This window comes from Ostrea edulis, chromosome 7 (genome assembly GCF_947568905.1).
Source record: "Ostrea edulis chromosome 7, xbOstEdul1.1, whole genome shotgun sequence".
NCBI lineage: Eukaryota > Metazoa > Mollusca > Bivalvia > Ostreida > Ostreidae > Ostrea > Ostrea edulis.
In genome coordinates this window covers 79,805,428-79,832,897 of record NC_079170.1, presented here as the reverse complement: position 1 = coordinate 79,832,897, position 27,470 = coordinate 79,805,428, and the positions used below count along the sequence as shown (strand labels likewise).

General features: G+C 37.1%; 1 protein-coding gene and 1 non-coding gene across 7 annotated transcripts in view; both read right to left on the bottom strand.

Annotated features, from left to right (window-relative positions):
- The window catches only part of LOC125653381 (FYVE, RhoGEF and PH domain-containing protein 2-like), a 63,775-nt gene extending 41,863 nt beyond the window's left edge, over positions 1-21,912 (bottom strand). For 4 of the 6 annotated variants that reach the window (XM_048882820.2, XM_048882822.2, XM_048882821.2 and 1 more), the window contains exons 1-2: positions 21,092-21,912; positions 16,934-17,104 (exon numbers count right to left, since the gene is read on the bottom strand). In XM_048882820.2, coding sequence (XP_048738777.1) covers positions 16,934-17,104; positions 21,092-21,155 — 235 coding nt within the window. In that variant the 5' untranslated portion in view covers positions 21,156-21,912. Of the gene's footprint in view, positions 1-1,173; positions 1,454-12,280; positions 12,397-16,933; positions 17,105-21,091 lie in introns of those variants that run through there. The other 2 variants (XM_056145446.1, XM_056145444.1) reach the window with 2 other exon arrangements.
- Positions 15,295-15,367, bottom strand: Trnap-agg (transfer RNA proline (anticodon AGG)). The gene has a single exon. It is a non-coding gene; the product is annotated as a tRNA-Pro (tRNA).
- Positions 21,913-27,470: the final 5,558 nt, after the last annotated feature.

Here is a 27,470-nt window from a genome sequence, read left to right as displayed (position 1 = left end):
TAGTGTTATGATGTGAGCAGCAATAGCCTATACAGGCAGGACAGCAGTTACATGTAGTTCCAATAATGCAGCGTCCCGGAGCAGTATTCCAACATGAAAATGCCAGACCACATAGTGCTCGTCTAATACGTGATATGCCACAAAGACACAATATCCAGGTTCTTCCTTAGCCATGCCTTCAAATTACCATGCCTTCAAATTACTGAACATGCATGGGACGAACTAGATAGGAACATCCGTCAAAGACAACCGCAGCATCAGACTCTGCAACAACTGGCCCAAGCTCTGTTAAGTCAGAGCACGAAGACTATGCAATAACGGTAGTACAAATGTACCAATCGAGTCACAGAGTTTACAAAACGGCATTATCTGTGAAGTGTGGCTCTTACAAATACCCTGGTATCAGTCGAAGAAAAGTTGTGTTAGTACAGTTAAAAAGATGAAGAATTTTTTTTTTTATAAAGTATTGCATACAAATCAGAGAAGAGTTAAAATTCAGATTACACAATTGGTAGAGCATTCTTAGATTTACAAGTTTACATATGAGCATGATTTACTGAGAATCGATCCAATAACTGCCAGAGGAAAAGTTGGACGTCATATTGATCAAGTCCTCAACCCTGCAGGTCAGCACTGTAACGTATGAACCGTGACACTGGAGAGACACCTGTCTCGTATGAACTGTGACACTGGAGAGGCAATGTCAAATATGAACTGTGATACTGGGAGAACACTGCAGTGTCTCATATGAACCATAACATTAGGAGAGCACTGTCTCATATGAACTGTGACACTAGGAGAGCAATGTCTTAAATATGAACCCTGGCAGGGTGAGCACTGTATCATGTTTATAGTTACATGTTCTCAATATCTAAAATAAAATATATCATAGCTGAAGTCAAATTTGATTTCTTGTAACTTTACATTTTAGACATTAAAGAGGAATAACTCCTCTAAAAACTATAAAAGAATTTCCATGGCAATGAAATTCGTTAAAAGGGAGGTAAACTACCAGGAAGATGCAACACCAACATGATGATTTTAATTTTTCTACGCATGCATCCATTTGTTTCTGTTGCCTCATTTCAATTAACAGTAAAGGATTAATGTAATTATCCAAGGACGCTATTAAATGCAAGTTTGAAAACAAAAACAGACAGCTCATGTACATACCTCAGAAACTACGTCTCTCAACGGCCGTTGTTTATACTTGAAATATTGACTGTCACTTTTTTAAACACTTGAAATATAAAGATGTTCCTTTTCTCTAACAAGATTTCTCAAATCCAATGAAGTGCACATTAAGAGAGATTTGTTCACACACAGTGTCTGCACATTTTCTAAAATGTAATAAAATCATAAATTTCCAAGAAAAATGTCCGGTAGAACTTCAGTTGTAAGGGATTTTAGACAGGGAAGATGTGTACTTCACAGAACAACATATATATTGACAGTTTCTAATTTTAGTTACAATAAGTAAAAGTTCTGAGCATGAGGGAAGAAGGAATATAGTCGAGTGTACGCATTTCCTGTTATCACGACCACAATTGTGTTCATAACAAACAACCCATTGATGTATACGCAGGCCTTGATATATGTCGATATTGTAACATAATTTTAAGGAACTCTTGATTTTGAACATGGATTGAGAGAGGCAGTCAGATGCATACCCACAGATAGAGAGATGCAGAGGGCATTTACATCATAGAAATGCAGTTACTTTAGCTACAATGAAATAATCACATTATTTCCTTCTATAATCTCCTGACAAGTAGATGATGTAAGGAGAAGGGGAGCAGGAAGACCTCTTCCTCATACCACACTTCTGCTCCCTTCTCCCTACACAACTCCTTCTCCCCTCCTCCCTACATCATTTCCTCCTCCCTACATTATGTCCTTCTCCCTACATCATCTGTTTCCCTCCTCTCTACATCATCCCCTCCTCTCTACATCATGTCCTTTTCCCTACATCATCTGCTTCCCTCCTCTCTACATCATCCCCTCCTCTCTACATCATCTCCTCTTCTCTACATCATGTCCTTCTCCCTACATCATCTGCTTCTCCCTACATCATCTCCTTCTTCCCTCCTCTCTACATCATCTCCTTCTTCCCTCCTCTCTACATCATCTCCTTCTCCCCCTCTCTACATCATCTTTTTCTCCCCTCCTCCCTTTTCATCTTCTCCCTACATGATCTCCTGCACCTCTTCTCTCTACGTCATCTCCTCTCTACATCATCCCCTCCTCTCTACATCATCTCCTTCTCCCCCTCTCTACATCATCTCCTCCTCTCTACATCATGTCCTTCTCTCTACATCATGTCCTTCTCCCTACATCATCTGCTTCCCTCCTCTCTACATCATCCCCTCCTCTCTACATCATCTCCTTCTCCCCTCCTCTCTACATCATCTCCTCCTCTCTACATCATGTCCTTCTCCCTACATCATCTGCTTCCCTCCTCTCTACATCATCTCCTCCTCTCTACATCATCTCCTTCTCCCCCCTCTCTACATCATCTCCTCCTCTCTACATCATGTCCTTCTCCCTACATCATCTCCTTCTCTCTACATCATCTGCTTCCCTCCTCTCTACATCATCTCCTCCTCCCTACATCATCTCCTCCTCTCTACATCATCTCTTTCTCTCTACAGCATCTTCTCTCTACATCATATCCTTCTCTCTACATCATCTCCTCCTCCCTACATCATCTCCTCCTCTCTACATCATCTGCTTCCCTCCTCTCTACATCATCTCCTTCTCCCCTCCTCTTTACATCATCTGCTATCTACATCATCTCTTTCTCCCCTCCTCTCTACATCATCTCCTTCTCTCTACATCATCTCCTTCTCTCTACATCATCTCCTCCTCCCTACATCATCTCCTTCTCTCTACATCATCTCCTTCTCCCCTCCTTTCTACATCATCTCTTTCTCCCCTCCTCCCTTTTCATCTCCTTCTCCCTACATTATCTCCTGCACCTCTTCTCTTTACATCATCTCCTGCTCCCATCCTCCCTACACCATTTTTTCCTTCCCATCTTCCTACATCATCATCCCTCTCCCTCCTTTCCTCCTCCATCTCTAATTCTTCCTCCTGACTCCTTTTCCAAATACATATCAGTTTTGTCAAGTATATGCTTACTTCACACTAATACCATCCTATGAGTATGTTAACATTTCCAATGTTTTTGCATTTTATCTTAAATTGTAATGATAGCTTGTGTTGCAATTTTGAACAATGCACATATGAATCTTGATGATAAAAAATATATACTGTATAAGCAAAATTTTTAGCGATGATTTAATTTTGGCATTATTAGCGTGTGTGATGATTGAGGTCGTTAAAATTTAATATCGCCAACAACTTATTCCATATCAGAGGTAATTGTTTCCTGGAATTATAAAGATGCTAAAATTGCTCTCGTTTAAATATATACACCTGTATTTATGGGAAAATTTAATATCGCCAAAGACGCTAAAATTGCTCTCGCTAAATAAATACACCCATATTTATGGAAAAATTTAATATCGCCAACAATTTATTCCATATCAGAGGTAATAGTTTCCTGGAATTGTAAAGACGCTAAAATTGCTCTCGCTAAATATATACACCTGTATTTAAGGAAAAATTGAATATCGCCAACAATTTATTCCATATTAGAGGTAATAGTTTCCTGGAATTATAAAGACGCTAAAATTACTCTCGCTAAATATATACACCCATCTTTATGGGAAAATTTAATATCGCCAAAGACCCTAAAATTGATCTCGCTAAATATATACACCCGTCTTTATGGGGAAAATTCCACTTGTACAGCAGTTAATTCTAAAGGCTGGGAATATTCCCACAGAAATAAAAGTAGAATGTAAATATATAAAATTCATTTTATTTTTTAAAATACTGGTACAATGTATATGAGGGTATATTTATATTACAAATTGCATTTTCCTCTATGAACCAACCAATTTCAGCACGCGACACAATCCGTTCATATTGAATATGAACGGATTATGAACTAGTTTAAAGCCCACGACTGAGAGAGCTTAACGATTTGAAAAAATACAACATGTGTTACAAAGATCTCGCAAGTCACACCTCAGATTAAGATTGTGAACTTGCATGGATTATCATCCCAATCATGTGATCTCTTAGCTCCAAAATACAGTACACCGTGCAATGTTGATATAAGGCAGGGTGAGACGAAGTGTGACGTTATGTCTATGTTTTGACGTACGTCACAATATGATATTTTTTAAATGAACTGCAACGTTTCATGCTGGAATATATACCACCCTTCGTGAGGTATACTAGCATGAAACATCACAGTTGATATCCTCATGTATCTTCAAAAATGACATTTATTGTTTAACTATACATGTAAGTGTATAATGCTCAATTACACTGATATCGTATGGATGTATACATGTACATGTAAGTGTATAATGCTCAATTACACTGATATCGTATGGATGTATACATGTACATGTAAGTGTATAATGCTCAAATACACTGATATCGTATGGATGTATACATGTACATGTAAGTGTATAATGCTCAATTACACTGATATCGTATGGATGTATACATGTACATGTAAGTGTATAATGCTCAATTACACTGATATCGTATGGATGTATACATGTACATGTAAGGTTGGAAAGGGAAGACAAAGAAGTCCTTCTCCCTTCTGAGTCTCTTTTTTCCTCCTTCCTCATTTTTCTCCGATTTTCTTTTTTCTTTCTTCTCCCCCTTCAGTTTCCTCTCTCATTTTCTCTCTCTCTGCATCGATCTCTCTTTCTTCCCCTCTCCCCTTCTCTCTCTACCCTCCCCCTCTCTTTTCCTCTCCCTCTCTCTCTAACCCCCTCTTTCTCTACCCTCCCCCTCTCTTTCTCTCTCTTCCTCTCCCCTCTCTTTCTGCCCCCTCTCTCTTCCTCTCCCTCTCTCTCTAACCCCCTCTTTCTCTACACCCCCTCTCTCTCTTTTCTCTCCTCTTTCTTCCTCTCTCCCCTTGTCTCTCTCTCTTCCTCTCTAACCCCCTCTCTCTACCCTCCCCCTCTCCCTCTCTCTTTCTTTCTGCCTTTCTCTATCTCTTTTCTCTTCCTCCTTATTTCTGCCATTCTTCCCTCCCTTTACCCCTTTAAAAAATCAACCTAAACATAACCCTTAAGAGACCCTGATATAATCATTGTATATTTAGCATTTAGAAGGTACCACTGTCAGTCTCATCGACTTCATCCCTGATAAACTTGTATTGGGGGTGGGGTATTACCGTATGAGAAAATGAGTCAAATTGAACACAACTTCTCAGAGTATATACATGTTTAAACAGACTGATAAATGGATACAACAGATTTTGTAGGAGACTGCACTATGAGGGGAAATGCCAAAATCGATACTTAAAACCTGATGTTTATAATAACTCACTGAATGTTTCCAAAAATACCATCATTATAAAAATTAATCTTACCAAAATAACTCCACAGCTATGTACATCTAAGTAACTATCGAGTGAATAACAAATTGAAGACATTCATCAGCTTCAAGATGATGCAAAAAATGCTTTTCAAAGACAGATGCCCTACGTAAATTACAGAAGATGGGGTGGAAGGTCAGCGTTATTCCGCCCATGGTATGAGAGGAGATTTTTACAATGTTTACATCTAGATAGCTTATATCATTTCCTAAGTTTACACAAACCCTGGGCTGTTTACAATAGAACCACATCCTCCCATTGTTACGTGGGAATTTGACAGACATGTGACCCCCCATTTTCCTGCACAGAACAGGTGCATGCCTCATTAAATAACATCATCTTGTAATCAATGAGGGCTTCCTAAAGTGTTACTGTCACATATGATTCCGTATTCACCTTTGTACACTATAGCTAAGCTTATCTCAGGAATTCATTTGTCTCTGGCTTTTTCGCTGAGTATGTTGAGATTTATGTAGGGCATACTGATAATTGATGTGTGTCATGCAGTCGGACTTACCTCCGTCACAGTCCACGCATCTGTCTTGATTAGGTTTTGTCATAAATTTGTGAGATGGAAATACAACATTAGATACGAAAAGAAACTATTCTAAAATTCCACGCCTCTCTGTTTAGCTTCAGTTTAAAGGTTAAGGCATATTACATTTGAAATCTTCAGGTCATGTGTCATGTACGTATTACACAGAATCAATATGCTACAATTGCTATATGATATTAATCAGATATTTTATCCTTTGAAAATTTAATTATAATTATAACCAGTATCCTAAGAGTATTACATGAGCATGCTAAGAATTGCTTCTGAAAAATAAATGAAAAAATATATTTAGCTCCATGTGGTAGAAATGAGTAATTGAGATGCAGGTGTTATAAATCGAAGCATATGTTACTAAAAATTGTTGTCCTCGGCTGGGAAGTTCCTTGTTTGAGGTTCCTGACCTCAACCCCTCTGATGAATTTCACTTTTTTTGCTGTGTTATTTTAGTTCAAATTTTTATTTTCATATGGGTTACATTTGCCAGACATCAAATTTTTTGCATTACTCTCACATAACAGTGTGCCCCATTTTGACTTGAAAATAAATAAAATGTATGGGTATTTATATAACTAACTCTTGGTTATTTAATGTACCTGTATTCTAAACTTAAATAGCAAAGAGAATATAAAAGCAAGATGTGAAACAATGATGCCCCATTTGACAAACTTCAACCCATTAGGTCAAAAATTTTGGAACAAAAAGAAAGGTCCTGTCACACTGAATACATATGAAATTAGAAAGCCCAATGATGACAACCTTTCAAAAGTTACGGCCAATTAAGGCTAAACATTTTGCAGAAGGAAAGACCAAAAAGTGATATGTCCTCAAATCTCTGATTATGAGGGGAATAAAAATTCACAAAGCCTGACCAGTCGGGTCAAAAATTCCAACCTATCATGGTTTAGTGAAAAGCCTCAGGAAAGTTTACAATATGATCGATTGTATATATATCATTGAGGGGAGAGGAAGAGAGAGGTAGTACAGAAAACCCCTGACGCTGCAGTAGGGAATTTCACACCTACAGGTTTTTTATAACTTGTGTATTTACAATGTAAAACTTATACAGTACCATATAATTCTTAACAATATGCAGAAGTAATGAAGAAGATATCTAAAGTTCAAATGCATTAATGCCCATTTGTGCCCCATCCTAGTCTCAGAATCCTTGGCCTAGCTATGGGTCAAAATTTCACAATTTTGATAGAGACCCAAACTCTTTATTAACCATACATATATAGTCCTTTACATGTGTGTATATTGTATCATGTATAGTTAAAATGTTAAATTGTTAAAATTGTACATGCCCCCTGAGGGCCCTTGATTGGTGAATAAATACATATACAGTATATAAAATATAGTTTAAATTTCAGGACTGTAAATATTTGTTTTTGTGCTTATAATCTGAACACAGGCAAAATACAGCAAGAGACCATTGATTTTTTCTTGTAATGCAGAGTTCCTTATTAAAGTACCCACCATTAAATGACTCGGGGGGGGGGGGGGGGGGGGGGGGGGGGGGGTCACCTGTCACCATCAGAGTTTAAACCCCAAACCTACAATTCAGTTCAATATTTAGCTGCAGGGTGTATTAGAAATGGAGGAATACCCCTCCCCAAACCCAACCCATTTTTCAGACAATTTTTATAAAAGATAAAATTTGTACAAAAAACATGTGCTGACCCCTCCTTGCTTCCTATACTGAGGCTGAGCGACCGTACACGACCACACATCAGGTAATGTTGATATCTCATGATACAATATACAGGGGTCTGTTGTTAACTTTGGGAAGGGGCGACGGATGAGAGACTATAAAGCTGGAGGTTTCATGTGAAATTAATTTGATTGTTAAAAACATAACAACTATGCAAAGTACGATGCTTATCTTTTAAACAGATTGTTGAAATTTCCTACATCCTTTCTATTGATTAAGGAAATAATAAAGGCATTAATTTCCGTGTGAAATTAATCTATGTATTGTATAACTGATTTTTATCTCATATCCACTAACCTGCTGTTGGCGTTGCAGAGCCAATTGTCTTCCTCCTAAACTTGTTGAAAAACTTGATTTTTAAGTTGTCATCTGTCATGATTAACAGAATATCCATTGCGCATTTAACACCAATTCATTGTTCTAAATCCAAGCATTAAGAGTATCTAACATACATGCCTGAATCCAGAGAAATTAATTTATACACAACTGAGCAGGCTATTCATTAGTGAATGAAATGAATATATTTCCTAAGCGCTGCTAATACAGTCACTTTACATGCAGAGTCTACAATTGTTTTTATTCTAAAGAAACTTCAATTGTTAATTTTACAGTATATTATATACACTACTTTTAACACTGTTATCATGTACTGTAGGAAGAGATGATTGTACCTGTGATGTTTAGGGTCGTGTTGAAGGGTTTGTCAACGTAGAGAAAGCCCAATGTGTGCTCAGCTTCATCTCATAAAATTAAAATTTTATTGTACAAACTTAGCATACTGATATTCAGGACCTCGAAAGTCTAACTGACCACCTCACCCACAAAATACTTAGTACAGTGAAAACTGACTAATCGGGCACCAGTGAAATCTGTTTTACTAGACATTTGACCTAATATTTTTCTTTTCAATTTCACTGTTTTACACTGTTTATTCAGACACACTGTGTATTCTGACAAAATATGTCTTCTAGTGTATTTCAGATTATACAGGTTTCACTGTATCAGTATCATTGAGCCATTCCTCCTTAAGTGTGAGTCGGATTAGACAGGTTTCACTATATCAGTATCATTGAGACATACCTCCTTAAGTGTGTGTCAGATTAGACAGGTTTCACTATATCAACATAATGAGATGCTGATTAGAATCTTTATTTCACACATCATAATGACAGGAGAGACCAACACTGATATTAACAATGTCACTCATTTGAACAGCAAAGTCTGCTATTCATTTCAATTGTAACACTTGGCCACTTTTTCTGAAACACGTTTCTATGGTGTATTATGTAAATTATTTCCTTGTGGAATGCCCATCAAAACATAATGAAAACCTCTATACCTCAGTAGTTTCATACATACTGTTCTACAAGCTCACAAGAAAAAGCACTTGCTTTAGGGTTTGTGTTCTGTTTCAAACATTGTTTTAAAACCTTAGTGTTGGTATATTCTCAGCAAAAATAAAAGTGCAGTGGATATGTCAGTTCTTAAGCACTCTGATTTGTAGACTTGTTGAAGAAACATTTTCCCATGTCGAATGGTATATGTCACTTATAATCAATTCTAAAAACATGCTTTCATTGAGAAAACAGAACTCTCTTAACATGCTTACAATTCGGAATTAACTCTCACACACACAGGGTGGGACGTACTGCAATTAATTAGTCTGATTGACTGAATGAATCATTTAGTTGCTTGTGTGTGTGTGTGTGCGTACGTGCGTGTAATACACACACTTTATACTACATTGTATGTGTAGTCTGGTCCCCCTATACTATGTGTAGTCTGGTCCCCCTATACTACCTGTAGTCTGGTCCCCCTATACTACGTGTACTCTGGTCCCCCTATACTACGTGTAGTCGGGTCCCCCTATACTATGTGTAGTCTGGTCCCCCTATACTACATGTAGTCTGGTCCCCCTATACTACGCGTAGTCTGGTCCCCCTATACTACGTGTAGTCGGATCCCCCTATACTACGTGTAGTCTTGTTCCCCTATATTATGTGTAGTCTGGTCCCCCTATACTATGTGTTGTCTGGTCCCCCTACATTATGTGCAGTCTGGTCCCCCTATACTACGCGTAGTCTGGTCCCCCTATACTACGCGTAGTCTGGTCCCCCTATACTATGAGATCTATAGTTCATCTACACAAGGTAGTATGTCTTACATCTTCTCTATCGAGCCATTGTCCACCATGACACAAGACCCTAAGGTATCGTCTTAACCTGCGACTTTGATTCCTGATGCCAAGCATGCATTTATTGAGAACAAAGAACGAGTGAAATTAACAGTAGACTAATAGAGAAAACCTGGAGAAAAGATATCCAGTCTATTAGAGAGATGAATTAATACGCGACCAATTGTCTTTAATACAGAGTGAATTAATATGCACCAATTGTCTTTAATACAGAGTGAATTAATACGCGACCAATTGTCTTTAATACAAAGTGAATTAATACGCTACCAATTGTCTTTAATACAGAGTGAATTAATATGCGACCAATTGTCTTTAATACAGAGTGAATTAATACGCAACCAATTGTCTTTAATACAAAGTGAATTAATACGCGACCAATATTGTTTTTAATACAGAGTGAATTAATATGCGACCAATTGTCTTTAATACAGAGTGAATTAATACGATACCTATACAGAGTGAATTAGTACGCGACCAATTGTCTTTAATAGTGAGTTAATGCAGTCTTCAAGACAGTTATGCAATTTTTGACATTTCATAGCTTAGGTTCAATCATTATTTGCCTTTACTACTTATACGAATTAGGATTTTAATTAGAATACATCCACAATTTAAACGATCTATGCAAATTAAAAATCAAGTGTTAATTATATCTGTTTCAAATTATGAAAGATATGAATTACAAACATAGAGTACAATAAAAATTAGCATTATTTACTTTCTTGTTGGATTTCAATCGAATTAAAATTTGATCATTTGATCGGCTCACGTAAGGTGTAGCGATATACGTGAGCAGATCAATTTAGATCTTAATAAATATTGATTAATTTGGAAAAATTGAAATTGCGGTAGACCAGATTGTCTATAGTAAAGAAAAGTTTCGCACATTGAACAAATCTACCTATTCTACCGACAACTAGGGCTCGAACCTCCAACCTCCCACACATAAAAAACAAGTACACCATGCAATACATGTACTCTACTAATTGAGATATTGAAGAAGTGTACATATGAAATGCATGTTCCAATATTAGGGTATTCATTTGTACATGTATTTCTTCATGTTCAAGAGCCCAGTGTTGGTGATGTTTTTGTTAGGAGTGAATGCAAAGCAGCAAAGGAATTTTGTACTTTAGAAATTAGCAATAATTCTACCTCAAACTTTAAAGCCTTGAACCATAAAAGAAATTTATAGTTTTATGGGGCAGTACAGTAAAATAAAGGGTTAATGCATTTGTTGGCCTATGCAACATCAAGCCTCTTCATGATGCTTTGTGCAGGGAGACAGCTGTTTTGTAAAGGCCCTGCCCCTAACATGTGTTTTGAGTGTCAGTCCATCATCCCTCATGGTACTAGACAGATCTAAGTTAAGAGAATTCAAAAAGTCATTAAAAGCAGGAGATAAAAAATGACAGGCAAATTATTCAGCAACAGAAATTAAAAGTTTTTTCATAAGAAGAACAGGAAAAACAGACTCTGATTAATTGTAGCTGGGAAGACAGATCTATGGTGCAGGCTAGTACATTGTGTCTATCTCACAGCATGGTTAGTTCATGTAATTCCAACAAAATATCCAATGGGAACCGGATACATTACTTATGAGAGAGAGGAGGCAGAGAGAGTGGGAGGGGGGGGGGAGTGGAGAAAGAAAGAGACATAAAAAGAAGAGGGCAGAGAGAGAAGGGGGCAGAGAAATATGAGAAAGAGGGAGGAGAGAAGAGAGAGACAGAGGATGGAGAGACAGAGTGAGAGATGGGAAACACAGAGAGACAAAGAGATATGAGGGAGTCAGAAAGAGAAAGGATGGAGACAGAGTGAGAGAAAGAGAGAGGATGGAGACAGAGTGAGAGAAAGAGAGGAGGGAGACCGAGGGGAGAGGGAAACACACACACACACAGAGAGAGAGAGAAAGAAAGAAAGAGAGTGAACTCCTATCTATAACACCTTTTTATTTAATTTATCTAATAACTACCTTGAGATTAGATACAGATTACACTGTATAGACGTCGTGGATATAGAGGACTATGATGTCCAGACAGAAAGGACACTATACTTAGACGTCAGATTCCAGTAAATGTACCGTTCAAAACAATTCCAGAAGTTCCATCCACATGTTCAAAGCAATTAGGAATCTACACTCATTCAAGGCTATAAAGATGTTGAAATAAAATCTTTAACAAAATTCGAGTTAGTACATGCAACATTTTTTTTCGCATTTTTAACTCAGAACATCAGCAAAAAGCAATGGGATTTTTTTTTTAGGTTTTTTTGTTGGGTTTTCTTTTCTGTTTTTTTACAATTTGTTTTTAAGACATAAGGATGCATTTATAAAAATATTTCTGTTACCTTTGAATGTCTCTGACGAGTTCTGACACTAACATAAGTCTTTTTTTAAAAGTTAAAACAGCTGGAAGAAAGTTAAAACACCTTATATCCAATGTTCCTCAAAAATAACTTTAAAAAATAACCAGGAAATATTAGAACCTGTGTGACTTAGGCACGCTGTACGTCTATTTCATACTTCCTCTCTTGCAGGTTTATTGTTTAGCTGGAAAAAAAAAACTTGGTGAGCCTTAAATCTCCAGAAATATTTCTTGTGTCGACTATTTTTCAAGTAATTTTCAAATGCAACACTTTTGTGTTGTCTTCCAGTGTTAATTCTGAAATACCTCACATTTGTGTATTCGGAAACAATCTTCTGTTTATTATGACTTCTAAGGACCAAGATGTCTACTCAATTAGAACTGACGTCAGAAGTAGAAAATTAAAACCTAAATCTAAACACAGTTATGTAAACATGACCCAAATTTCGAACTGAACAAGGAAATTAAACATGTTGGGCAGTCAGAAATAAATATTGGACAAAAATAATGATTTTCTGCTAACAGGCTGTGCTTTTAGATAGCATATATTATTTTCAACCAAAATTATGGCAAAGTTAGATATCACAAGAAACGTTACATAGAAACACTCCTGAAATATCGAATACAATGGGGTCATTTGTGATATTAAGAGAATCCTTCATTAGCACGAGTGTGAGATTCAGGGAAGTTCCACTGCGGGGACAAGATTCACTGTCTAAGATGCCGAGTCCTATCTTGACAGCGAATCTTGTCCCCTCAGTGGAATTTCCCTATCTCATATGAATGAATAATGAATGATTATTTTCCTCACATTTAGTGCGATATTCCAGGAGTTTTGAGAAGATTCAAAATCCTCATTTGATCTCAAAAGCAAAAAGTAATAAGGCAGTCAGGCTACATCAAAATCGAAATTACTTCACCCAGTCATGTAAACCATAGAAAATGCACATGTATGATGTCACAATCAATACCGTTACGGCAGTATAAGGTCAAACAAGATGTGTTTGTAAAACACAAATGCCCCCGATAATGGCCAATTCCGAAGATGGCCAAGGTCACAGTGACAAATATCTTGGTACCAGTAGAAAGATATTGTCACAAAAAATGCTCATGTACAATATAAAAGCTCTAATATTTACCATTTAGAAGTTATGACCAATGTAAAAAAAAAAATTAAAAGTAGATCAAATGTCAAGGTCAAAAGGTTTAGTACCAACAGAAAGGTCTTGTCACAAGGGATACTCATGTGAAATATCAAAGCCCTATCACTTACTGTTCAAAAGTTATTAGCAAGGTTAAAGTTTTCAAAAAGTAGGTCAAACTCCAAGGTCGCAGGGTCAAAAATGTTGGTACTCACGGAAAGGTCTTGTCACAAGGAATACTCATGTGAAATATCAAATTCTATCACTTACTGTTTAAAAGTTATTAGCAAGGTTAAAGTTTCATCAGAATTACAGAATGACAGAATTACAGGATGACAGACAGAACAAAAACAATATGCCCCCCAATCTTCGATCTCGGGGGCATAAAAATCTCACATGGGTAATTTAATTCTGTTTCACACTGGCGATAACGTGGGAAAGAAAAATCTCACATGGCTGTCTCACATGGGTATTTTCTGTTTCACACTGATAATAATGTGATAACAAAAAATCTCACATGGCTGTCTCACATGGGTATTTTCTGTTTCACACTGGTGATAATGTGGGAATAAATATTTATACTTTGAAATGAATTAGCATGTTTGAGGAGTTTGATTTGATGGTGTGTAGTAGGAAGAAAGGAAATGCATCAGAGCAGCCCAGGATTCAAACCCGGGCCCCATGAACCTATAGTCAGGTGCTCAACCCACTTACCTTGTAGCTCTACTGGCACCAGTGATGCAACCTTACCTGACCAGGTGGAGGAGTTCTTCAAGGTGTTTCACTTTTGCCAATTGGAAGAGTAGTTAAATTCTTACCGCAAAATCAACAAAAATTAAACACTCACAAAAAAATTGTGATTTAAGACTATTGTAACGTGAAGGGAGACAATTCAATGGACCAAACTACGGATTCAAACCCGGACCCCCTGAATCTCCAGTCAGGGGCTCTACCAACTAATGTAACTGGCCACCAGCAATCGAACCCAGCTGACCACTACAATAATACCAAATATGGTAAAAATTCCACCTCTGTTGGGTTGGTTGTTAAAATTGATTTACGCTCTGTCAACAATTTTTCACCTTGATGTCACCATGCAGCTTTAGGTTTAGTGGGTAACAACTTTAGACCTATGCTTATAGTACTCAGTGCTGTCTAGCAGTGAGGAATCTTTAATGTGACAATGCCTGACACAACACTGCACCTCCGTTTTTAACGTCATATCCAATAGACCCGTGAATCTCACTTCTGATGTTGAGCATTTGATGAAAGAGCAACCACTGTACTAAGTTAAAGATCCATGGTTCTATATAAATAGCCCAAACTCAAACTTAATCTCTAACCCATGTATAAATTCAACATTTATTGCGATAGCAAAAAACAGTCCAGAAAACTGTCAAATCCCTGAAATTTGCTAAATTTAAAATGACTCAAAAACAGATCAAAAAAGTCCACTCAACATTAACCTGTTACCCGTTGATATAGGTTTACATGTATAGAATCTCAATAGCTACAGGGATAACCAAAAATGTCCACACTCAACATTAATTAACCACCTGTTGATATAGGTTTACATGTATAGAATCTCAATAGCTACAGGGATAACCAAAAATGTCCACACTCAACATTAATTAACCACCTGTTGATATAGGTTTACCTGTATAGAATCTCAATAGCTACAGGGATAACCAAAAATATCCACACTCAACATTAATTAAGCTGTTACCCGTTGCTGTAGGTTTATGTATAGAATCTCAATAGCTACAGGGATAACCAAAAAAGTCCAGAAAAGCATTCTGCATGGACGGACACATACATAACAATCACTATTTAACAGGAAGAGAGAAAATGCAACGGACCAGACCGAGATTCGAACCCGGGTCCCCTAAATCCCTAGTCAGGTGCTTTACCAACTTAGCTATCTGGCCATCAGCTATCGAACCCAGCTGACTGCTACATTCCTCCCTCCTTAAATCTCTTCACACCTGAAGACATCAACCCAGGATCTTAATCCTCTGGCAGGCATTTTCACTTGTCAGTTCCAGGGGCTGGTCTACAGCACCAAATGTAACAGGAAGGGAAAGAAAGCAATGAACCAGACCGGGATTCGAACCCGGGCCCCCTGAATCTCTAGTCAGGTGCTCTACCAATTGAACTAACTGGCCACCAACAATCGTACCAAGCTGACAGTTACATTCATCCCTCCTAAAATTGTCTTCATCCTCGAAGACACACAACCCAGATTCTTTTTCGCCCCTGGCAGGACTTTCACCTGCAAGTCCAGGGGTGATCACGGCACTAAATGTAAATGTAACAGGAATGGAGAAAATGCAACGGACCAGACCGGAATTCAAAAACGGGCCCCCTGAGTCTCTAGTCAGGTGCTCTACCAAGTGAACTATCTGGCCACCGGCGATCGAACCTGGCTGACCACTACAACTATAAGGCATCTGCCTATAAGCAAGGCCCTAATTAAAAATGTTTTTATCCAGAAACAGAAGAAAACAACTAGAATTTGCCAGGAAAGGTTGGATTTGTGGGGGAAGAGAAGTGTATGCGTCGAATTAATATTGTGTAGTCAGCCACTGTAATAAACCATGAAGTAGTTACTTTATTAATTAATAGGCCTGCTGCAAAACATTTTAACCAAATCACTCCTCCAGAAAATGTAGGCTGGATGCAACATCCAAAAATCATTAGTGCAGGTATGTCTATAAATGCATTAGTCATGCAAGTTTGACTCATGTAAGATAAATAGTTACTTAGAATTGGACTTCTTAAAATACTCGACCACAGACTTACCAAGACAACACAGGCCAGACGCTGTATCAGAGACCTGATTGGTTATATCTTATTGATGAATCATGTACACCAGTTTGAATAATATAGGAGTAATAGTGTATCTAAAAAAAACTTTATCTGCTGTCCACAATCACAATGTTGAGATCTATAATGGCTGTAAACCTATAATCTCCAGAGATTATAGGAGGACATCGGTCAGGGAGAAAGTCTATGGGAGTTAATACATGGTAGAGTTAATTCATGGGAAAGTTAATTAGTCCATGGGAAAGTTAATCCGTGGGTGCTGTGGGAAAAAATCTATGAGAGTTAATTCATTGGAGATAAACTGTTGGAGTTAATCTGTATGAGCTTATCTGTGGGAGTTAATCTGTATGAGCTTATCTGTGGGAGTTAATCTGTATGAGCTTATCTGTGGGAGTTAATCTTTGATGGACTGGCATTAAATTATGCAACTTTGTGTATTTCAAAGAAGATTCAAAATTCATGGTACAGATCAGATACAATACGCCCACGAAATCAACAAACATCGAGCTGCAACAAAACATAATGAATTCTCAGTAAGGCTTTAAAACCGAGCGAATAACGGCCTGATGCTTACAGCCATTATAGATCTCGTTCACTAGGACCAAGCGAATAACGGCCTGATGCTTACAGCCATTATAGCGAGAGAAAGTTTTTGGATCAACACTTACTTAGATTGTTGATGATGTGTTTCTCTTCTCGTTTCTGGATCAGCGGTTCGCCACACTCTGACCGCAGCCGTCCGTATGGTGCCGCTCGCCTCTCCGCCACACAAGCTCGCAGGATCCACTTCTCCGCTAGGTGTTCTATCTGAATCTTTTCCACATCTCCCTGTACCTGGTCTAAGATTCAAAAATTTTTGTTTTAGAAACCATTTTTTTTTCCAGCTACATTTATTTTACAGTTTAATATCAAAAGACAAGGTCTAAATCTTAACATTAATACAATTGCCTCTCAATGGCTCAAATGAAAGGTGATTGTTGTGTGTAATTGCAGCTTCAGAATTCTTAAAATCATATGGCAGGAAAAATTAACGACATCAGAATTACTGTGGCAATATCATCTTCAATTCATATAATTTCATTTATAAATCTTATGATAGCTGAAATTGATTCTTCTATTGAAATTCTATCAGAAACTATTATCTTACCTTCACTGCTCAAAATCATAGTCTTAAAAATTAACATCGATATTTCATATCTTAGTATTTACATTTCCAATATTTTTTGATGTGAAATTATAGCCATTTCCTCAACTTGTTAAATATAGTACAACTATTTCTCTGAGAGTAATAAAAATAGAATGTAAATATTAAAAAAATTATTTTTTTTTTTTTTAAAAATACACGAGGGTCTAAACAGCAACACTTCATACTTTTCATGAAGTACACAGGCGTAGCATTGCAGTTCATACCCTCATAAATATTTCAAAAATGAAATTTCTTTCTTTAATACCATGAATATGTATAATCGATATACCAGCACATGAGTTATTGCCCTTGACAACATTTCTTATATATATACATGTACATTAATACACTTAGCTGTAATGTTATAAAATAAAAACTTTTTTTCAGTATCAAGTATAGTTTGCTAGATTTTCTTTTATCATACACTGGCCAGTAAATAAAATTCCTATGAAAGATATATTTCTATCATGTACACAGTTTTTACAAATAAAGATTTAATTTGCAAAAACCTTATGACGTCAGAGGATAGATTACATGTACATGTATATATTATACAAAAATGAATTGCATAGCCTAGTTTGTATTTCACCAATCAGAGACTAGAATACAATAAGAATTGAAAAATATGATTCGGGAATAATCACTGTCTGGAGCAAAGAAAAAAAAATCTACCACATTTTCTCAATCAGAGAATTTAATATATGACACTTCAGTCTATTGAGATTGAGCAACTTCCCAAATTTTCACATCATTTTGTAACCCACATAAAGTGTAATTTTGCATATCAACACTCTGGGGGTAAACTGTTTTTCAAGTCTGATCAGAAGAACTTAATTACTCTTCAATCATTTCCATAGAACAAGATTAGTTCAATGATGCATCCATAACATACACGTGTTTAAGGAATGAATCTGCTGGTCTGAAGGGAAAAGGCCAATCTGTCTCCAATGAAAATAACCATGAACACTTACTGTTTATATTAATTAATAATTAGTACCAAGCCTATAGCTCCTGCCGATCTGAAATAACCTGAGATATTTACATTGGATTCTCCAGAAGTAAATTTTACAACAAGGATGCCTTTATTTAAAACATACTGTACGGAGATTTCAATTGTGTGTGCTGGGCAACATGTTCAATTAATCCAAGAGAACCTTTTGTACAAGAATGATAGATCTAATGTATTTTTTTAAATTGCTCTTATTGAAGACTTTAAGTGAAATACAAGAAATACAGAAATTATCCTGATATCTACATGTACTCCAATTTCTACAATAAAAGGTACTGCTGCATGCTATTCATACTACCATATAAACAGACCGGTCCTGTCACAACCTAGGCTACATGTACATAGCTAGAATTACTTTGTTTTATGAACATGTAACCTTTTCATCAAGTTCAACTTCAAATGTCCATGAACCCCCTGGGGATTCGGTTTGGTTTGGTATAGGACCTCAGTACTACCCAGAGTTCCGTTCGCTACTCGCACTATATTCGGTTCAGCAAATAAGAGTACTCATGGGTAAACATTTACAGAAATTAAATATCCAACATTTATGTTTTGGACTAAATATCTAATCATTGTAAGAAATGCTACCACATTTTCTGATAAAATCGCTGTTTTAGATCTACTTTCGTATTATGCGTATGAATGTAGGGACATTCACGTGGTGAATATTAATGCAAGTTTCATGGAATCAAAAGTAAGAAAGGCTGTAAAAAATACGATATAGCTTGTGAAATGATTGACAAACAGCTAAATGATTGTCGTAAGACGCGATGAAATGGGGCGGTCCTTCGGAACATCATCGCACGCCAAGCTCCGTACAACGATGCCTTCGGATGAGACCGCAGCGAGGTCCCGTGTCACAGCAGTCGTGGCACGATATTTTCAGCTGTTAATCTCAGCAAAATTCGTCGAGACTGGATATTTGGACTGACACCTATTCCAAATAGGCGTCAGTCCAAATATCCAGCCTCGACGAATCTCGCTGAGATTTCACCTCCCCCACCCCTTTCTGTTAGATATCTTTGGCAAAAATGGCATTTTTTTGTTATTTTGATGCCTTCAACGACAACAAATTTGGATCGCAACCCATCCATCATACGTTTGACAAATTTCTGGATCCGTAAAACAAACAAACAAAACGCTCTTCATATGAAGAGCCTATGATTATAATTAGTCTGGGTTGAGAGTGGACATGTACATGTAGAATATCGTGTAACACCCACCCCTGTTTCAGCCTCGGTACTTCAGACATCTCATTAAATATCGTGTATCTTTTCAGATATCGTTTTGGCAAAAAGGTAATCTTTATTGATATCAGGTGCCGAATCCACCCCTTTATTAATATAGGAAGCCGGATCCGCCACTTTATTGATATCAGGAACCGAATCCGCCCATAGAAGCTTCACAGTTTTGCATATATGTACATGTTTAATTACGTGTATATGGTTCAGTTAGATTCAAAACTTTTTTCGAGGAATTCGTCCCATTAACCCTACACATAGGCGTAGCTTGGGTTTGAATATTACCGAGGCAGGGGGTCTGGGGGGCGCAGCCCCCAGAAGCTATCGACATTTTAACAACGTAAAAGGTGTTTGCCTAAATGGAAGCTACGCCACTGCTACAGGGCCGTTTACATGTACATATCCATTGCAACGAACCCTACAGGGGTTTACATGTACTTGTGAGATATCTGGGATCGTCAGATTTCCTACATCTCAGGTCTGGTCCATCCCTCATCCATAAACTCCTGGATCCGTCAATTTAATCATTGAACAGAGTTTTAGCTATATTTCTACAGTAGAGCGATTATTTCACCCCATGCCATGGTCATAAGGATGTGCGGGAATAACCCACGTTCACCAAACACCGCATACTCAATTGAATTCGCAATCAAGGCCTGCTCTTTTTTTTTTTTTTTTCCAGTCGCGGTCATTCGATTCAATTAATTAACAAAACACATGGCAAAGCATTCGTCTAGCCAGGCCGCCGACAGTTTGTAGCTCTTGCGTGAAAGCCTTTTATATCGCTTAAATTTTCTCTTCAACACTTCCAGAAATAGGGATTGGTTTAATGACAATTTATGATCTAATGGCACGACATTTAAACTCTTGCTGCACTTTCGGAATATATGTTCCGTTATGCACTTAAACCAACCTCATGTACCACAATTTCAAATACTAGTACATATAACTCTCCCCCCCCCTCTCTCTCTCTCTCTCTCTCTCTGTCTTCTCCCTCTCTCTCTGTGGGTGGCTGGGTAAATTGACACTTGGGGCTGTTAAGTTCTATATTAAAGTTTCGGTATACTATAAATACGTAACTGCATGTACAAAATAAAAGCATAATATACGAATTGATGAACTATGTATACATGTATATATAACTTTTTTTTAAAACATTCCCCATATTTCATATTTTCTCAGCTGAGAAGTGTTTACAAGAATATGCAGTAGGTGTTAGAAAGAGAGAGAGAAAGAGAGGAGGGGGGGCTTATAAAGTGGCATTTCCTTTTCACAATCGTACAAGTCAATAGGGTAAAGCAAAATGGTATTCCTTGTGTTGCAATGTAATACGGTGATAAATAAAAACCAATTAACATACATGGACTTACATGCACGGTTCTATACTTACATTGAAGAATACTCTGAAGCGAGCTGTCACTCTCATAATCATCCATTGAAATTTCCTGTCCCATTTTTAATTCTATCTATTTATATCCTTGATTTTAAATTCAAAAATAACACAATGTTAACAGGCGTTCTTTGATTTTTCCGTGTTTTCAATAGCACTGCATAACTGTGTTGCCGCATTTTCTTCATTTTATAGAACACCGTAGATACATTTTTTTGTAGCATTGGTAACACAAGCGGAAAACTTTTCCCTTCTCCAATAATTTTGAATTAATTTTCTGTACATCAAAACACGAAATATAATCACACCATTCCCCTCTAATTACAGATTTAGTGAGGCGTGCATCATCCACAATATTTCATCTTAGGCCTGCTTCCGAAATGTCAGAGTAATGAATTTCAGGTGTCAAAGTACCTCCTAAAATATATTTTCTGTAATTTCAAACATACACTGGCCCACGAGTTTGGAGCACGCAAAAAACTAGATAGGAGCGCGAGCTGCCTGTGCAATCCGCGCCGCCTGTCCGCGATTAAGCACCATGTTTCTTCACGTGTTTTAATTGTGTACATTTCATCTTTTTTTAAGTTATGAATGAAAGTGAGGCAATAATTTGATTATGAACGACCGATTGAGAAGGAGACGATGCTTCAACACCAGATACAGAGAGATCCCAGGCAACCCCATCACGCACGTGCGACCGTCAGCTGTTCGCAAGCGCTCGCCTTCTGAGAGTTTGCCACTTAAGAAACAAACAAAATGTTCTGCTGTTAAGAACCATTCATAAACATTCCCGGTCATTTGTATATGCCGAAAATTTTCTTCAAAATTTGTATCCACGTGCACCTTCGTACTTTCTTTTCGGCAAGATCCCGTAAAATATTTTTTGTACAATTCACATATCTGCCGATTGGCGTGTTGTAACCCCTCAATATGTTTTACTGTTGACTTTAATACATAATTATACTGATTAGAATTACGTGTTATAAAGAGACGGGTTCGGTTGATACAATTTTTACCATTGAAAGAGGGTTGATTTCGAAAAATCTCGCGATATACATTTTCGTAGCATTCTCTGTTTATATTGCTACAGCACAGGCACTCGACGTTATAAATATCTATAATAAAAACAACTACCTTCCTGTAAACATTATATATTTACAGGAAGACAATTGTTTTTATCATAGCTATTCAAAATATCGAGTGCCTGTGTGCTACAGTTGTAATGAGTCCGGGGTAAAAGGCTGGTTTGAAATATACTCGGAAATGTTCCGAAACATCTGATCAAGTTTTTGTTTTTAAGGATACTTGATACCAACAAAAAACGTGGATGCATGGCTTAAGTTGGTGTATTAAGCACAAAATATAGAATTCCTTTAAAATATCGATAGGGACTTGTAAATTTTCTATGATGTTTAAAAGCCCGCCTTAGTTATTAGACGCCGACTATTTTTTGATATTATCAAACTCATTTTATAATGAATATTTATCCAACAATATAATAGTAATTACATTGTGCCATTTTACTACACAACTACATGTAGTTATGAAAATTCGACTAGAATATCATGTAACATATCAAGCTCAGGGGGAAACAGAAATAAAACCCCTTGGATTTTGGGACCCAGAAAACTATTACTGCAAGTCATACTTTTATAAATGTTCATGCTATAAAATTAATGATAATAATAAATTAAACTTAAAACTGCCCGTAAAGTGGCTAGAAAATGATCGCCTGAGACACACAATCGACCTCGAAATGCGGAAAAAGGTAATTGTATATAGGCTAGTTCGTTAATTCATACCATTAAATTGTACACTTATTTAATTTGCTATGTATATTTATATCGAGGGGCGGATATCCGTTAAGGCGGGGGTGCAACTTCATGAGGCAGGGGCAATCGTAACAACTCGGCCATTTCCGTAACCGACAAATATTTTTTAAAAGACCGAGCGTGTTCCGATTGGAGGCAGGGGGTCTGCCTTAATGAGTGGGTCCAGTTCCTGATTTTAATGATTTATTATGGTTTGAAATATGTCTCTAGGACTATGTATTTTTGATTAAATTAAAGCTCTCCCTATAGGTAACACGTATATACATGTTTAAAAGGAAAATATAGGAAAACAATGAAAAATTAAACCATACCTATGGAACTTGAAAAGTTTGGTACTAATGGCGTCGATTCGAATACTATCGCGTGGACATGTATTTCTCCATTTTGAATCTCGTCTACCCTAGTTCACGTCGTTCTGAGATGTTAAAAAATTCGTAAAAGCATGTAAATCTTATTTTCTTAATCATATATAATCACTCCACCATTAACGCCATGTTTGTTGTTGTGGTTCAGACGCTATGTTTGTAAATTTGCTAAAATACGACGCTGAATATGACGTCACAATGTACTGTTTACATCAGTTGCGTTATATTTCCCGCGTTCAATATATAGGCGGATCAAATCCTGCTAACTTCGGGTTGTTTTTTTTTTTCTGTTTTGGATATAGATACTAATGCCAAAATTTTTTTTGCTTCGCCCTCAAATACGGTCACGCCGTAAAACATATTATTTATTTATTAGGCTTTGACTTCACTTGATCAACATCATCAAGACTTGTGCTCTTTTTTTCTGAATGCATGCATGAATTTTACCAAACCTCTAACTGATGTGGCACAAAATGATGTACATGTATTACATTTCAAATTTAAAATACAAACCTTTTGTCACCACCAAAGTATTCTCTTTAGAGAAGTCGAGACGCATTGCCTTCATCGATGAAGGCTATGCCTCTCGACTTCTCTAAAGAGAATACCATCAAAGCACAGGAGTTTGAAATTTTATCAATAAATTGACTTCAATTTCAAACTCATGTGATCAAAGTAGCTAAACATTTTTCTTTTCTTCATGATCGGATATGTACATAAAGAAGTAACTACGGAAAGGTTATGTACAGAACTGTGATTCCCGAATTGACAAAATACGCCTGTCGTTAGACGGGGACATATTATGGAATGTGAACAGCGATGCCGGTTTTTCTGTTTCTAATTTAATTTATCTGTCACAATAACATGCTGAAACTTGCTAGGATTATTCTAGATCATATCGCAATTTTTATCCATTTTGGCCTCTCTTGCAGGAGTTGTGCCTCTTTATTTGAAAATTATTGTTATATGGAGGGTACAATAATTTGTCCGGCGAACTCCTCCCACAATTTTCAAGCGAGGGCCATTTTGTTTTTATAAAGTGTTTGTATGGATATTAGAGATGTGCATGTGGCAAGGATTCTGATTTTCTTCAATTTCTTAGAAAATACACACGTGTACAAGTTGTTGAACTTCGTCCGTGTAATTTGAGGAAATGTTACGGAGAGAGTACATGATTTGTTCGGTGACCTCTTCCTCCCACAGTTTTCAGGGGAGAACCTTCTTATTTTCAGAGTCTTTATATGGGTGTTGAAGGTGTGCATGTGGCAAGGATTTTGATTTTCTGCATTTATTTTTTTTTAAAGAAAATTACAGGTAATTGAACTTATCGTGAGTCTTTAGGAATTATTGCATAATGAGTATACATGATTTGTCTGTATACATTATTCCACGGTTTTCAAGTCAGGAGTCTCAGGACATTCATATTTTACAGAGTATTTGTATATGCATGCAAGATGTGTGTGTGACAAAGATTCTGATTTTCTTAAATTTTAAAGAAAATTACAGGTTAAATTGTTGAATTTAATAAGTTTTTAAGAAATATTGCATAGAGAGTACATGATTTGTCTTTTATTTTTCGTACACAGCTTTCAAATGAGGACCTTCATATTTTACAGAGTATCTGTATGGGTATGTGCAGGCGCGTAGCTGTTTATACGCAGCTGTGTACACATCATTTGAGAGAGAGAGAGAGAGAGAGAGAGAGAGAGAGAGAGAGAGAGAGGGTCGTTAAAATGTTTGTGCCTCAAAAATAACCGCACTATATAGTCCCGGTTTATAATTTAATCAGCATCATGATGTTCGTTCAGTCAAATTTAAATTCCCATTTGAATTTCAAATCATCAACATCATATCGAATATCACTTTAATGTATATTATATGTACACGTAGTAGATGGATTAGGATATTTTTTGTTATCAGTTACATTTACCATTTATACCATGCAACTGAGAACAACAGAAGAAATTCGTAAAACGAATATTAAGTCAGTCCAAGTACACACGGTGAGTTGGCATTATCAAGCATTTAGGAAATAATTTTGTGAATTCTTTTGGGTTTGGAAATTTTCTACTAAAAACCCAATCTAATTAAAATCAGATCTTCCATCCGCTCCCCAGTTTTCGATACGTCGCGTGGAAGCGACGTATCGAAAACTGGGGAGCGGATGGAAGATCTAATTTTAATTAGACTGCTAGAAATCCGGCTTGCACAAAAATATAGGTGATTGCATTGGCAGAACCCAGAAGCTTACGGGGACTTCACCAGGGCTTTGCCTGGACCCACGTGGGGGGGGGGGGGGGGGGGGGGCTCAAGGCTGCTCCCCCAAACCCCTTGCCATATTTTACGTACACTTCATTTTCTTTCTGGCTCCGCGCCTGATGTGCAAGTGGCTACGGTTTTGATTCTCTTCAATTTGAAGAAAATTACAGGTTGTTGAACTTAGTCCATTTTGAGGAAATGTTATATCAAATAAAGGGCATGGTGTGTCCTTATATTTCCTCTCACAGTTTTGAAGCTAGAAGAGTTGAAAATAACCTGAAGAAGAGCATAGTGCAAGGATTTTGAATCTCAACAATTTTTAGTTTTTTCTCATTTTGAATATTGAGAGTTTGTTGAAGTTGGTCAAATTTGGGAAAATATTTCAATACTCTCACTACTCTCAGAACTCATGGTTTGTCTATCTGCCCCGTGTCACAGTTTTAAGCTAAGACCTTTTATATTCATATTATGCAAAGAAAGTATGTCACAGCCTGACTTGTTCAGCACATTTTCACTACAAATTATGGCTGAAGAAAAACACCCTATATTTAAACATTTTCACAGGCGTATTATGTGCCGTTTGCGACATTTTTGTTCCTAAACAAGAGTATGATATACCTTAAATTTGAATGGGGGGGGGGGGGGGGGATTAAATCCACCACTGTAATAGTTCATACCCAAAAGAATCTACATTTCTATTTTAACACCCCCACCATACAGGCACTAGTTTCTGTAGATACAATGTAAGTTATGATCGACGTCTGTATATATACTAATGCGTTACTAGTACACATACGAACACCCCCACCCCCCATTCTATGACATACGTAAACATTGAGTATGAAAATCCCAACAATTGTATATAGTATTACACTTCATAAGAATTTCATTTGACACACGTACAACATATAGAAATGTTATGATGTTCTTCCTCAGTCACCGAAGGAAGGACAACAAACCAATAGTCCCCAAATAATAACTTTTGACAATACATGTATATATATCTTACCGAATTGCATTCATATAATATGGTATACTATTTATTTTTTTCCCATTATTGAAAGTACTCGTACCTCAGCAGTTAGAGATCAAATAAGAGGTTAATAGCTCTTCCTGCTTTCATCTTTCTCAGACACCAGCTTCTTCCAACAATGTATCTATGCCCAAAGGTGGATCCAACGCCAGCGACCCCATGCACCCCTCGTTTAGTGCGTTTCCCCAGACCGCTGAGACTGTAACCCTCCGTTCTGAAATTTATGGATCCAAAACTAATTGTACATGGTATTTAATCAACTTCGGATATGTACTTTGAGCTTACTCATCCTCCCCTCCAACTTTTAAAACTTTGTATCAGTCAAGCCGAAGGCCTATATCAAAAGGGAGGCGAATTTTATTTATTACATGTGGTAACTTTCACAGGGGCCCAAGATACCATTTTTAAATTATTATAATTAAAAGAGTTCGGTTATACAATCTGTTTCGTTTCGGTAGGTTTCGTTCCGTTTCGGTAGATTTCGTTTCCTTTCGGTAGAGTTCGTTTCGTTTCGATTTCGTTTCGCACTTTACAGGTACCCTCTACAGGAGTGATACATGTATTTTAATCAAAGAAAAATGGTGATTATCGAGTAATAGTGTGTGTCCCTGCAGTTGTGGGTGGTTGCATGATGTCTGATAATCGGTCTTAAGGCAATATATGAAGGCAGCGATAAGCATTTGTACCCACCGCGTGTGGACGATAGTATGTTTTGCGTCTCGCTGTGCATAAGAGTTCCACAAAGGGAAAGAACTATTGGGCAACTCGGAAATTGCGTATTTTAAAAGATAATGATATCTGAATTATCGGGCGCATTAATTATAGCACTTTACTTTTGTTGCTCAATTCAAGACATTCATGTAAAAATTGACATAACCATCTATCATGAA